The sequence below is a fragment of the Phocoena sinus genome, chromosome 16 (assembly GCF_008692025.1).
Source record: "Phocoena sinus isolate mPhoSin1 chromosome 16, mPhoSin1.pri, whole genome shotgun sequence".
NCBI lineage: Eukaryota > Metazoa > Chordata > Mammalia > Artiodactyla > Phocoenidae > Phocoena > Phocoena sinus.
Window position 1 is genome coordinate 59,222,131 of NC_045778.1, and position 15,255 is coordinate 59,237,385.

At 44.4% G+C, this 15,255-nt stretch overlaps 1 protein-coding gene across 3 annotated transcripts in view; it reads left to right on the top strand.

The window, feature by feature from the left end:
• The first annotated feature begins 7,274 nt into the window (after window positions 1-7,274).
• Window positions 7,275-15,255, top strand: part of CNNM2 (cyclin and CBS domain divalent metal cation transport mediator 2) — a 143,373-nt gene continuing 135,392 nt past the window's right edge. For 2 of the 3 annotated variants that reach the window (XR_004346134.1, XM_032607847.1), the window contains exon 1: window positions 7,275-9,074. Coding sequence is in view for 2 of the 3 variants with exons in the window: in XM_032607847.1 (XP_032463738.1) it covers window positions 7,454-9,074 (1,621 nt within the window). In the remaining variant the exon portion in view is untranslated. The remainder of the gene's footprint in view (window positions 9,075-15,255) is intronic. The other variant, XM_032607846.1, reaches the window with a different exon arrangement.

Below are 15,255 nucleotides of genomic sequence, written 5' to 3' on the forward strand. Positions count from 1 at the left end.
CCTTTCAAGGGACCTAACTAGGGAAATGTTGTGAAGGAGGTGTTTTTATTTTTGCTTTTCAATCATGGAACAGGAGCCCATGAGGCAACCCTTTACAAATGGTGATTTCTCATGGTAAAAAGGAAAATTCATTGCTTCGTGTGCTATTTATAAACCATGCCAAATATCCCCAGTTGTTTCTTTTCTGAAAAGAGCTCCCCTATGCCTCCCTCATAATGCTGATTTTTCTAATTTTACAGAGGAGAACACTGAGGCTGATTTTAAATGACTTGCACGGTGGGAGTACAGTCTAAGACGGGTTAGAACCAAGACTACACCTAGCTCTTCTGACTCCTGGTGTACCCCTGCATCAGAGGGTTTGTCCTTGCTCTCCTTTCGGGGATTCCCAAATTTTAAAATACAGAATTAAAAAGGGAAATAATTACTATAAAAGTAAAGATAATGGTTACATCTAGGGTAGAGAACATGTGTGTGATCTGGAAGGGCTATATAGGGGTTTTCTCAACTAGGGGGTGGCTCCCGTTACCATTATAAACAATTACAAAGTGAACATAAGGGGCTTCCCTGGTGGCACAGTGGTTGGGAATCCACCTACCAATGCAGGGGATACAGGTTCGAGCCCTGGTCCGGGAAGATCCCACATGCTGTGGAGCAACTAAGCCCATGCACCACAACTACTGAGCCTGAGCTCTAGAGCCCACGAGCCACAACTACTGAGCCTACGTGCCACAACTACTGAAGCCTGCGCACCTAGAGCCTGTGCTCCGCAACAAGAGAAGCCACTGCAGTGAGAATCCCACGCACTGCAACAAAGAGTAGCCCCCGCTCGCTGCAACTAGAGGAAGCCAGTGCACAGCAGCAAAGACCCAATGCAGCCAAAAATAAATAAATTAATTAAAAAACAACAACAAAGTGAACATAATCTTTGCCTGGGACTGTCCTAGTTAGCTTCAAACTAGGTTAATTATTGATAGTACCTTTTTTTCCACTCTCAAACAGGTTCTGTTTTAAATGATAAATTATGTGGTCAGCTACTATACATTTATGCTTTATGAACCTTTATATATGTTTATTATATGTCAAGAACTTTTTTTAAAGTTAAAAAATATATATCCAGAAATCTGACCTATGTTCAGGAGGCCAAGGCCCACCTGGGAAACCTTGTGTTTGCTCTAAGAGGCATGATTACTGCACAGACCACCGTGGCCACAGCTGTGATTCAGGTGTGGACTTCCAGAGTTGGGGGTTGTGGTGTTCCATCTTGGTTTTCTGGGGGCTTCTGTGGCATGAGATAGTTGTCTCTGTTTGTTTGTCCTATATGTTACTGGAGAAGTGGTGTATCCCTTAGTCATAGTTGTGAAAGTCAGTCAAGATAATATGTGAGAAAGTGCTTTGTAAACTGCGAAGATTTTTTTCTACATGGAGTGGTAGAAGTTCCCTAAATCCAATTGGCAGGCAGGGCCTCAGCATTGCTGCACTGGCACCTGTCAGTTAATCTTGTAATACAGCTCTTCTACTTAGAACATTCTATAGCTCCTGAAGAATGAAATCTAAACTCCTAAACTTGGCATTCAACCCACCCCAACCAACTTTCCAACATTATTCTTGCTGTTCCTCTTCAAGGGCCATAGAACCAAATTCAAGCATATGGTGTTCTAAAAATGCTGCTCCCTTTCCAACCTCATCTCACACTTTTCTCTCCAGTAGAATGCCTTTTTCCTCTTCTCTCTCAATCCCTTTTTCTTGGACTGAACATTTGTCCCTCCTCCTTGCATTCATATATTGAAGCCCTAACCCCCAGAGTGCTTGTATTTGGAGATGAAGCCTCTAAGGAAGTAATTAAGGTTACATGAGGCCATAAGGATGGGGCCCTGATCCAACAGGATTAGTGTCCTTATAAGAGATACCAGTGAGCTCTTGCTCTCTCTCCATGTATGCACTCAGAGGAAAGGCCGCTTGAGGACAAAGGGGTCATCTGCAAGTCAGGAAGAGAGCTCTCACCAACAACCAACCTCACAGGACCTTGATCTGGGACTTCAGCCTCCACAACTGTGAGAAAATAAATTTCTGTTGTTTAAGCCACCCAGTCTATGGTATTTTGTTAGGATAGAGCAGACTAAAACACCGGTTCTTTGAATAGCATTTTCATCTGCATATCTAAAAACGTTTCTATTCTAACCTATTTTTAGTTCCTCTGGGATACCTATTTGTTTATTTTAAATATCTCAAAGACCAACTCAAAGACCATGGAGCTTCCCTCGATTCCTGCATTTTATTTTGTATTTCTTTTTAAGACATTCGATGTTCTATCCTGCACTATGTAGTTATTTAGTACATGTTTGCTGACCTCCTTACTAGTAAGTTTTTGGGGTAACCTCTGATTCAATATTATAGCTCCACAATGCCTAGTACAGCGCCTGGAGCTTATTAGATACACAATCTATATAAGTTGAATGAGGGAACAAATGAATGAAAAAGAAAAAAAGAAATGGGGTGAGAAATGAGTCACAAACTTAAAGTTTAAAGAGGAAGCAGAGGGACTTCCCTGGTGGTCCAATGGTTAAGAATCTGCCTTCCAATGCAGGGGACTTGGGTTCGATCTCTGATCAGGGAACTAAGATCCCACATGTCACGGGGCAACTAAGCCCGCGTGCCGCAACTACTGAGCCCACACGCTGCAACTCCTGAGCCCACGCACCTCAACTAGAAAGCCCGCATGCAGCAAGCTACAGAGCCCACGTGCTCTGGAGCCAGCATGCCACAACTAAGACCCGATGCAGCCAAATAAATAAATAAAATAAATATTAAAAAAAAATAAAGAGGAAGCAGAGAATTGAGATGTGGTATTAATAAGTGGGAAGCAATAAGTTAAATCTTCAGTGTAGTGGTGTTTCAAATAAAACAAATAGGTATCTCAGAGGTACTAAAAATAGGAGAAGAATTCTTTCCCACTGAGGTCTGGCATGTTATTTGTCTATACATGGAGATCTAATTATTATAGTAGAATTTTTGCTCCAGCTCCAAACGATTTGGAAAAAAGACCATAGGAATGAATTCAGCTGATATGGGAAAACTGGCATTTTATGACTAGAGCCATAATCACAAATTAGAGCTCTGGTATCAGACCCAGGGCTCAGAATTGGACATTTAGGATCTGTTCTTTTCCCTGCAGTCTCATCCCTAGTTACCATCCTCCTGTCAGAGTCTGCCTTATCTCCTACCTCTTCCTCACTCCCCAAATGTAGTTTTTAAATTTAGATTGTTGGATGGGCAATATTCACATGGATCAACATTTTAAAACCGAAAATCGCAACCTGGGGTTTTAGTCGCAATGATAAGGATAATGGAGCTCAGAACATTTCTTTGTCCAAGACTGAGCTGGAGACTGCAACTGGGGTGGCACAGCAGTCAGAAAGAACACCCTAAAAGATCCTAGAAAGTCCCGCAGTCGCAGGGCCTGGCAGTCAGGAGGATAGGGGGCCTGGAGCAGGGCAAACAGTGGATTTGGAGCAGCAGAAGGATACTTCTTGGGGCTGCCCCATGGAGGTTTAGGAGGGGCTGGCTCCCTGGGAGAAGGATAGTGGGTGTGGGGTGCTGTCCAGTGCACCGTGGAGGGGGGAGGGACCAGGATGGAGGGCGGAGAGGGAGGGAAGAGTTGGCAGAATGGGAAGTGGCAGGGGGCCACCCACCATCGGCAGGGATTCGCTGTCAAGGAGCTTGCACCCTTCTCAAGGGAGGAAGCTTTTGTCACAACTCTGTAAAAAAGCCATGTTTTCCCTTCTCTTTCTCCACAGTGACTATGTCCAGAAAATATCTAGCAAAGGAGGGAAATAGGAAAGCCCAAAACAAAAAGCCTGAAAAAGAGAAGGCAAACTGCATTGCTGACTTTATTTTGTTTTGTTTGCCCTCTGTTGTGAAAAGTTCTCATTTGAGCTAAAAGAGTTCTATGTCTTTAAACAAGTGGACAGTGTTGTTTCAGGGGGAGCAGGTTTGGTTGGAGGGAAAGTTTGGGCAACTGGAGCATCACCCAGTTCCTGTTTTCGCTCAAAAGATCCGGTGCTTTGGTGAGATTAAAATGTCACTGTTGAAGCAATAACTTTGAATATTTTTCTACAACTAGGCATTTTTTTTTCTGGGGGGAAAAGCTTTCTGTATAAAATTAGAGCTTTATGTTGAGAAACCAGATGCGTAGAGAGCCATTGGTTGTTACTTGCTATCTTTAAAGTCAGACTCTAAAAGTCTTTTAGGTCTGGATGCAGCGCCTTCCCAAATCTCTGAACCTGCAGACATGGGAGCATATTCCATGCAGATGAGAAAACTGAACAGGTACCCTTCCCCTTGAGGATCCAGTAAAGGATTCTAGCAAGAGAGGGTTGGTTAGGGAAGGTATTTGCTAGGAGGTTCTGCTTTACCTAAATGATGTGCTGAAGGTCAAGGTCAGAACCTACCTAGGATTAGACATCCACAGCAACCAGTTAGCAGTCTTGAGGTTTTTGTAGCCCTTTCTGGAGGTGAAACCTCCTAATCACTGGACGCCCAGGAAATTCCCTACACGGAGACTATGATTCCCCCCTTCCTACCACCACTGCCACTCAGGATGAACGTCAGATTCACACAGGGGACTGCTGAGCTTGTGTGTGAATGTGAACTTGGCTGGTTTTATATTGTATATGGTCTTGATGGGTGTTTTCTGACATTTTGCTATGAACTTCTAACTTGCTTCTAAGTTGCTGAATGCCACACTTTCCTGACCTAGCTTTTTCTGAAATGCACAGGAAATGTCTGTAGGTTTGGCAAGCTTCTCCTCACCCCCATCTCCACACTCTTATTCCGAAAGTGTACATTCAGCATTTAAGAGCCTTTAATCATCTTCCCTCTTAGCTCCCTTACACACATTTGTACTCACACTTTTTATGAAGTTAAAACAGTTTTATTTTCAATCAGTTGACTTAGAAAAGGACTGTATCTATCCTTTGTCACATACCCCTAAAAAGCTCAACTTTTCTTCCAAACTTTGATAATGTTATTTTTATAAATGCATGCCGAGTGTGTGAATCAGGGTTTTTAAAATATAAACTTGTTTCTCAGATATAGCAGTATGAGAATTGTGGGTGGGAGAAGCAGCATCAGAAGCTGAAGGGCTGGAAACTAGATTGGGGGCATTATTTGAAATAATCAGAATAAAAATTCTTTCACTTCTTTAACATTCTACAAGTACTGTTTCGAGCATCTACCATTGTTCTAGGCCCTGATGATACAGCAGTGAACAAAACAGACAAAATCCTTGCCCTCAGGAAGCTTAAGTTCTAGTAGAAGGAGACAGATGTAAACTAAATTAAGGAAAATACAGTAGAGATGGAGTATAGGGAGTGCTTGTTCACAAGTTTATAAAGGTGGCCTTTGGGACTTCCCTGGTGGTCCTGTGGGTAAAACTCTGTGCTCCCAGTGCAGGGGACCCAGGTTCGATCCCTGGTAGGGAAGCTAGGTCCCACATGCATGCTGCAACTAAGAACTCTGCGTGATACAACTAAGAGTCTGCATGCCACAAATAAGAGTCCACATGCCGCAACTAAACATGCCGCAATGAAGATCCTGCATGCTGCAACTAAGACCCAGCACAGCCAAAATAAATAGGTAAATGAATGAATAAATAGATAAATATTAAAGGTGGCCTTTGAACAATCCTGAAGGAGGTGGACTAACGTTCTATGCTGACATCTGGGGGAAGAGAGTCACAGGCACAGGAAACAGCTGCAAGTGCACAGGCTCCCTGAAGGAGCATCCCTGGAGAGAAGGAACAACAGTCAGAAGAAATCTGGCTGGAGCAGCAGGTGATGAGGTTATAGACGAAAGTGGGTGGGCAGAGCCTTGTCAGATATTGTAGCTACCAGTGGCTTTTACTGTGATGAGTTGGGAAGCCAGAGTAGGGTTTCAAACAAGGAAGGGACAGCGTCTTATTTAACAAGACCACTCTGGCTGCTGGGTTGAGAAGGGAAGGGGGCAGGTGTAGAAGAGCAGAGACCAGTGAGGAGGCCACTGCAATCATCTCTACTAGAAATTAATAAATGTTTGATTGGTTTACATAAAGGGAAGAAAATGTGCTTGCAGAATACAAAAAAAAAAAAAAAAGGAAACAATTCTTTTTCAGATGTTTAAGTTGCAAGAAAAAAAACCACTTTGGCAACAACCTTGCTACTGCATCTCCTCCAGATACAGAATGGGCTTGGGAGTCCTAGGTCTTCAGGGTGTTTTTCTCCTGAGTGACCGATGAACCTAGCTGGGTTTGGTCAGTGTGTTTAAGAATGAGCCTTTATGGATCTGCTTAGTATGTCTGCCCCTTCCCATTTCCCAAATTTGCCCGAGTCCCAGTTAGAAATACAGATTCCTGGGTCCTACCCATTCAGTAAATATGGAATGGGGCCAGGGACTTTCAGTAAGAAAATGAAGGGATTCTTAGGACTTGGAAGATGGGGTACTACTTTAATTTCCGCACCTCCCGCTCACCGTGTGGGGCTTGCGACGGACCTGGAAAGCGTTGCAGGGCGCCCGTGATACCGGCAGGTGGCGCCACCTGACCGTGAGCTGCAGAGAGCGCTTGTCTCTTAGGGATAGGCGAGAGGCTCCAGCAGAGCGGGTCTGTGCGGTGCTGGGGCCCACCGGCCACCGCTTATCCCGAGTGGAGAGGCGCGCACGAATAAATAAGGGGGGCGCGGGCTGTGGCTGGGCTTCACTTTAGGCTACTGTGCATCTTAAGCCTCCCTAGTGGGCTTCTCGGGCTCCTGGGGCAGGAAGGCGCAGCCTCGCTGCACGTGCATTGAGCACGCGGAAGCCGGCAGCGTGGCGCAGCGAGAACCAGCTGCCTCGGGCCGCCTCGGGACATTAGTCCAGCGGGGCAACCCCAGGGCCGGGATGTACTACCGAGGTCCCTCCGGGCTGTCGCACTCGCGAATGGCCCCTTTTCATTGGCAGCCGGAAGTAGGGCCCCGCCCCCTCTCGTACAGCTCTCATCTGTGACTGGCTCTCGGGCACCGGCTGGCCACACCTCCTCCCCTCGCACATACACAAGAGTCACGCGCCTTTCAGCTGGAAACTTGGCGTGCTGAGGAGGACGCTGGCCCTCGTCTCCCCACCCATTTATCTTGCCATTGGTTCGCGGCGCCGCTCACGGCCACGCCCCCATTCCAGCCCCCTGGCTGGGAGGGCGGACGCCCGCTCGTGATTAGCTAGCTGGTCTGCCTGCCTCTCGCAGGAGCGGCTGGCACTTCTCCCCCTTCTCCCCCCTCCCGCCAACCTCGAGGTTCCTGAGCTGGCCCAGGCCGAGTCAGTGTCAGTCAGGGAGGCGGACTGCTGAGCAGTGGGTGCGAACACTGCGTTGCAGTCTCGCCCAGGGGCCGGTGCCTGCGCTCGCGCCGCCGGGTGGGAAGGATGAAGCTGCAGCTGGAGCAGCCACCCTATGATTGGCTGGGGCACTTGTGAACCCGAAGTAAAGATGGCGGGCGGGCAGGCAGCCGCCGCACTGCCCACTTGGAAGATGGCGGCGCGCCGCAGCCTCAGCTCTCGCGGCCGGGGGGTCCTGCAGGCGGCGGCTGGACGGCTGTTGCCGCTGCTTCTGCTGAGCTGCTGCTGCGGCGCGGGCGGCTGCGCAGCGGCGGGCGAGAACGAGGAGACTGTGATCATCGGGTTGCGGCTGGAGGACACGAACGACGTGTCGTTCATGGAAGGGGGGGCGCTGCGGGTGAGCGAGCGGACCCGGGTCAAGCTGCGGGTGTACGGGCAGAACATCAACAACGAGACATGGTCCCGCATTGCTTTCACAGAGCATGAGCGGCGGCGCCACAGCCCGGGTGAGCGCGGGCTGGGGGGCCCTGCGCCGCCGGAGCCGGACAGCGGCCCCCAGCGCTGCGGCATCCGCACATCAGATATCATCATCTTGCCCCATATCATTCTCAATCGCCGTACATCAGGCATCATTGAGATCGAGATCAAACCGCTGCGCAAGATGGAGAAGAGTAAGTCCTATTACCTGTGCACGTCGCTCTCCACGCCAGCCCTGGGCGCCGGCGGCCCGGGGTCTGCGGGTGGCGCCGTCGGGGGCAAGGGCGGCTCCGGGGTGGCCGGGCTCCCGCCGCCCCCGTGGGCCGAGACCACCTGGATTTATCACGACGGCGAGGACACCAAGATGATCGTGGGGGAGGAGAAGAAGTTCCTGCTGCCTTTCTGGCTGCAGGTGATCTTCATTTCGCTGCTTCTGTGCCTATCGGGCATGTTCAGCGGCCTCAACCTGGGACTCATGGCCCTGGACCCGATGGAGCTGCGCATCGTGCAGAACTGCGGCACGGAGAAGGAGAAGAATTACGCCAAGCGCATCGAGCCCGTGCGCAGGCAGGGCAACTACCTGCTGTGCTCGCTGCTGCTGGGCAACGTGCTGGTCAACACCACGCTCACCATCCTGCTCGACGACATAGCTGGCTCAGGCCTCGTGGCGGTGGTGGTCTCCACCATCGGCATCGTCATCTTCGGGGAGATCGTGCCCCAGGCCATCTGCTCCCGGCACGGCCTGGCTGTGGGGGCCAACACCATCTTCCTCACCAAGTTTTTCATGATGATGACCTTCCCCGCCTCTTACCCCGTAAGCAAGCTGCTGGACTGCGTCCTGGGCCAGGAGATAGGCACCGTCTATAACCGGGAAAAACTGCTGGAGATGCTCCGGGTCACAGACCCCTACAACGACCTCGTAAAGGAGGAGCTGAACATCATCCAAGGGGCGCTGGAGCTCCGCACGAAGACCGTGGAGGACGTGATGACTCCCCTCCGGGACTGTTTCATGATCACCGGCGAAGCCATTCTGGACTTCAACACCATGTCGGAGATCATGGAGAGCGGCTACACTCGGATTCCAGTATTTGAGGGGGAGCGCTCCAACATCGTGGACCTCCTCTTTGTCAAAGACTTGGCCTTCGTGGATCCAGATGACTGTACTCCCCTGAAAACCATCACTAAATTTTATAACCACCCCTTGCACTTTGTTTTCAATGACACCAAGTTGGACGCTATGCTGGAAGAATTTAAGAAAGGTGGGAAATTTTGCTGTCTTTCATTGGCTTGCTCTTTCTCTCTCCATCCTCCTCCCTACTTGAGTCCTCTACCCTCAGAACAACCCCCCAAGGCGAATTGACCGGAATTTCTCTTCTCTTTTAATTGCAAAGTTGAAAGGATGGCATGGATTTGGGGATGGATTGAACTAGTAAGCGCTTCTAGGTTCTTTAAAAGCACAAGACTGCCATCACTTGCTTTTTCCCATATCAAAAAGCAGGGTTCCTATTTTCTGTGCATGGTACTCTTCCCCCCTGCAGTCTGGTCTTGAGAGGTCTGCTGCATTCATTGCCCGGATTCTGAGTGGGTAGATGAAAGTAGGGACCTGCTCATGCCGTGCTATGCCATTTGGTTGACCTGTACTAATTGCAGGCATTTGGAAAATGTTTAAACAGCTTTTCTAAACCCTATACAATCACTGACATTTCAGAGATTGGAAGTGCATTTTCAGTAGTTTCTGTTCCTGGTTGTCTGGTGACCTGTGGGAGAGATTAGGGTCCGCTTTGGAGAATATGGTATGGGATAAGCCAGGTATCACCAAAAAAATTCACTCATTTGGATGACTTGCCTTAGCTAGAAAAGAGGTTTTTTTTTTTTTTAAAACTAAAGCTATTCGTTAATATATAACTTGGAAAGACTAGAGGTAAGTTAACCTTTTATGAGGCTCTATCTTACCTAGCTTTCTTCACTATTTGTTTATGTTTATCTGACAACAAATAAAATTTCCCAAACCAAGTGTGGTTTTGGCATAAAGCTTGGACCTTTAACAATGGGATGAATTCCTCTATTATGGTTTATTTATTTCTTGAGACTTTCTGGTTTACAAGTGTTCTTTTTAGCCTTGATCACCTGGTACATTAAATTGAAGCATGTCTCCAAGTCACTGTTCACTGTTCCAGGGAGTTTTGCCAGGGAAGAGAAGTGCAGAGTGTGGTGTGCTCACCTTTCTTGCATCGTGGTATTTTTGGCTTGTTTTACCATGTAATGAACAGGTGAATAGCAACTCACACTATTATCACTGAAATTCTAGCTTTAAAAACGTTTCCAGTAAATAGCTAGTTTTGTTATTTGAAAGCCAAGGGATACTGAGTTTTTAACTTGTTACGATGTTGGTGCATGTTCATATATTATGCTAGAATGTGTGTGTGACCTTTAATGAACTGATAGCCCTCAAAGCTAACTCTTCCTTCTTCAAATAGGATTTTGATCACTGATAGTGGTCTCTCCACTGAAAAAGGTCATGTGTAAGTGGTGACAGCTCACTGGATGTGATGATTTGAACATAGAGTGTGTAGTTGTCCTAATTCCATTTTCTTGCCTGAACGGTGTCCTCTCTGGAACAGAATCACATTGCAGTAATTTTCAGATAAAGGAATAGAGCAGAATGTGCTTCAGAGATTGGTAATTTGCATTTAAAAGCAGAAGGAGATTCTTCTGGATTCTTAAACAGTAAAAAGAAAATGTCCATTATCTCTAGGTGACAAAGCTTCTTTTGGGACGTCATTATTCTTTCACTACTAAACTGTTAATTAGAGCATCTAACCAGTCTTTCATTTTGCTGCAGTATCTGTAATATAGAAAAATATCTTGAAATGCTTGAAAATGGCTTTGAAATACTTTATTTTCTTTCTGTTGCTAAATTTCCCAATATTGATACAGATAATGTAGTCTATGTTTTTTTATTATTATTCAGAATTTTTGCATATCTACTGATGGATTGGTAGCACTGGTGTGTACTCCCTGCTGAAGTCTTTTCTTCACTTCTGTGTCTTTTTTCACTTTGAGAATTTAGTTCTGCACCTTGCAACTCATTAATCCTTCCCCTAACTCAAAATTTCAAAATTTGCATTATTTTGAAATTTGTTTTTGATTGTCCTTGAACAGTTTTCCTATGACTGATTTATTTTTACTAGGAACTTTTTCCTCTCCCCAAATTACTTCTCACAGTATTTTCTTTGAAATGGATCCTTTAAAGATTGAATTGCTAATATTTTCCCATGAATTTAAAAATAATTATTTTATTTTTGGCTGCGTTGCATCTTCGTTGCTGCACGCGGGCTTTCTCTAGTTGCGGCGAGTGGGGGCTACTCTTCGTTGTGGTGCGCAAGGCTTCTCATTGCAGTGGCTTCTCTCTGTTGTGGAGCATGGGCTCTAGGTGCACAGGCTTCAGTAGTTGTGGCACACGGGCTCAGTAGTTGTGGCTTGCGGGCTCTAGAGCACAGGCTCAGTAGTTGAGGCACACGGGCTCAGTTGCTCCGTGGCATGTGGGATCTCCCCAGACCGGGGCTCAAACCTGTGTCCCCTGCATTGGGAGGCGGATTCTTAACCACTGCACCACCAGGGAAGCGCTCCCCCCTGAATTATACTAAAAAAAAAATGCACAAGATGTTATTTTTGTCTGTAACCAGAATGATGTATTCAGTTAAGAAGACAGTACAGATTAAAGGTACATTCAAGCTGGTAGCATATTAGGGAGAGTGGGCAAAGAAAGTTGGTTGCAAATGGGAAATTTAAGCCATGATCTTAAAAGGATAGAGTGGGTGCTTGTTACTGAAACTGTAGGAATAACTAATTTTTCACCTTCCCTTCATTGATCTTTTTTTGATGAGTTTGGTCACTTTCACCTTACTAATAACTGTGTTATTTCTTTCTTTTGTGTTAGTTAAAATATTTCACCTGATTTTTTTTTCTTTTTCATTTTCTAATTCAATTATGAAGTTATGTGAACAGTCAACCTGCTATTGTTTTTCTCTGTTGAGTAATGGTGTGTGGGATGGTTTGAAGGCTTTTTCTTCTTTTTCCTCTTTCTTCTAACAACACCAACTGTAACTCTACCAAACTGGTTAGATCCTTAATCCAGATCTCATTGAAAATTATCCTTTCTAATTAAAAATATCTGCATTGAAGCCTTTCCTGGATAGAGCTCTACATCATTAGTCTGAATTATTCTTTACTAAGGAGGGGGAAATTTTCTGTAGTGTGGAAAGAAATGAAAAGCTACCTTTACATAGTGTATGTAAATGTTTTCTTTCTAATGATTAGAATTTTTTCCTGGCTGCCAGGAAACTTATAGCTTTACTTGAGGTTGGAAGACAGTAATTATGCTAATTTTTACAGTTAGCTTACTATTATTATTACCTATTTATTTACTCTCTACCAGGTACAGGGCTTAGTGCTTTACATGAATCACCTTGTTTAAATCTGATAGCTTAGCAAAGCATCATCTCCATCTTACAAATGAGGAAATTGAGGCATAGGTGAAATGATGTGTTCAAGGTCATTCAGTAGTTTGTTGATTAGGGATTTTAACTGGGTCTGTGTCACAGCCAAACCTGCCCTCTTAACCATTCTATTATGCTGATCCCCTTGATCCTGATTTTACATTTCTGTTTTAATTGAATGTGAGGTTTGGTCAAAGCATTGCCTCAGGGCTTGTTGAGAGCAACAAACACAGAAATGTATTTAGACATATATATGGCCTTAAACCCAGTGCTTCTGTGATGTTGTACCTAACGGTTGGTGTCCCCACTTTCACTGTTAAATCAATTTTTGGCCTGTATGACCCTAAATTTAAACAATTCCATTTTCACTATTTGCAGGTCAAGCATCAAGATTCACTTTGACAGTGTTTTATGCTAACACTGTGGTGTTTGACTAATAGCTAAAGTATGTAGTCATGTTTCACGCTTGGTCTCATACCTGTTTGTGTTGCAAGGCTGACCCAAAGGCAGTTTTGTGTTTCAATCTTGATTTTATTTACATCTTTTGTAGCCACTTATGTGACAAACGGTTGCCAGTGAGCATCCTGTACAGCCCTGCCCCCCTGTGGTCCACGCCATCAGTCTTTTTCTTTTGTGAGTTTTATAGTTATTTATAAATCTAAAACAGAGAGTAAAAGTAAATCCCACTAGTGGATTATGAGAATTTTGGAAAAACCGTCTAAAGCAACGTAGTGTAGAGGAAGGAAGAGTTAAATAAGGTTGCTACCTTTGTGTGCAGAAAGTGCCCTGGACGCTCTCCCTATACCTGACAAAACCTTCCTAACAAAAGGTAGTGTGGGCTCTAAGCCACCCGGTTGTTTGTTTGTTTGTTTTGCTTTGTTTTGTTTCTTTTAGCTTTGTAACAATTGCATTCCAGTATTGCAGAGCTTGCTGTTTCATAGCTGCTAGAGACAGGCTGTTTTTTAGCTTTTTTTTTAAAACTAGGAACAGGTAAGCTCATCAGATAATGTTCTTTAAGAGAAGAATGCAATGTGTAGTTTTCACTTAAAACATTTGGTGTACAATTCTCTCTTCCTATAACACAAGTCTTTCCATATTAATGTGCTGAGAGTTTAATATTTAAAACTTTTTTCCTCACCAAATAAAGTGTTTCACTTGCCTAGAATCTAGGAGGATGTCTTTATTGATGTTTAAAAGTATGAATGGTGTTGAGGGTGAAGGGATGGATGTATTTGTTTCTTTGATCTTGTATGTTTATTAACTTTTTGCAATAACACATGTGATACTATTACAATTTTGCATATTTTTAGAACATCATTTTGAAACATCCAGATAGTATAGAATCAGAGCTAGAAGGCAGGCAGCTCATGGCTCATCCAGTCCAGTGTTTGTGAAGGTTACCAGATGATAAAACTTACTTGGATCACTTATTAAGAACTAGTTCCTAAGCCTCACTCAGAGACGTCCTCAACCAGAATCTCTTAGGGAAGGGGGTTTGGAATCCATACTGTTAACAGTTACCCTGAGGTAATTCTTGTGATTAGGTGAGTTTAGGAAACATTGGTCTAGTCAACCTCTTAACTAAGGAAAGTAAACCCTGAGGAGAGAAAGCTAAGTGACTTGCTTAGGGCTACCCACCTAGCTAGTAGCATCAACAGGACTAGAACCTATGTCCCTGACTCTAGCATGGAGTTCTAGCATGGAGTTCTCTCCATTCCAACAAGCAGGACTTCTGGTTCCAAGTTCAAGGTACCTTTAAACTCTTGTTAGAGTTAAAGGCAGCCGCATCACTGAAAAAGCAAACATATAGGTTTGCCGTTGGTTTTATTTGCCTTGTGATTTTGATGTCAATATTTTTGATATCCAGCATTCAAACCATCTTTGACAGGCATTTTGTTACATGGAAAATAAGTCTGAATGTGTGACCTCATTTTACTTTAGTTTACTTTGAGTTTTTTTACTCTGCTAAGGTTAGACTACGAGTGTGTTTTAAGAAATGGGTATTGATATCTAGATTGAAGCCTCAGGTAGTTCAGTGTAAGCTATTTCTTTTTATTTTGAGTTAACTTGTTTTAGATATCCTCGAATGATTTTGTTGTTGTTATTTCTTCTGTGAGAGTAATGAAGATTGGATTTGGGACTATGGGCTGAAACTTCTTTGGCGCTTTTAATTTTTGTTCAAGGTACAGGTCTGCGAAGTTTCCATTGAAATAGTCATCAAAGCATTTGAAGCATGTGTTCCATTCATACATCTATGGGCCCCTTTTTTCAGGTTTTTTATAATGTAAGGTAAACTCTTTCAGATGATGCAGTCTGACTTGGGGGTTATTTGTGTTAGAGTCACCGAAGCCTTTTAGGTCAGTGGACACCACAGTTGAATATCAGCTCTGACTTAGTATGATCTGGACAAAACAGGAAAGGATCTTGTTTTGCTTTTTCTCTTGGTTTTTATGGGGATTACGTAGCACCTGCCCCTTCCGCTCAAAAGGGCCTCAGAATTATTTAAATTCTGAAACATTCCAAACTACTGTGACGTACCCGTGAATTTTAATTATTAGCAAAACCTAAACAAGTTTAAAATATTTTTAACCAGGAAAATGCACAAAATACACTGAGCCAACATAATATTTTATGGTTTTATTTGCTTTTGAACTACTTAAACTTTTAAGAACAAACCTCTGGACTCGAATTAGATGTTTACAAAACTTTAGTTACATATAAAGTAGTATGTTTCTTTCTAAAGGGCCCTTTTCTCTAAATGCATGTATTTTAATTGGTAGTCAGCATGAATTCCAGTAAGATTTGCTTGGCGTATAAAGAACATTTATTAAACTAAATACATGGAAATGGATGACTGGGATTGAATACAATTTTAGTATTGTCTTTTCATCATCTTTTTCTCAGAACACAAATGCGAAACCCCAAATCCTACCAACACTGC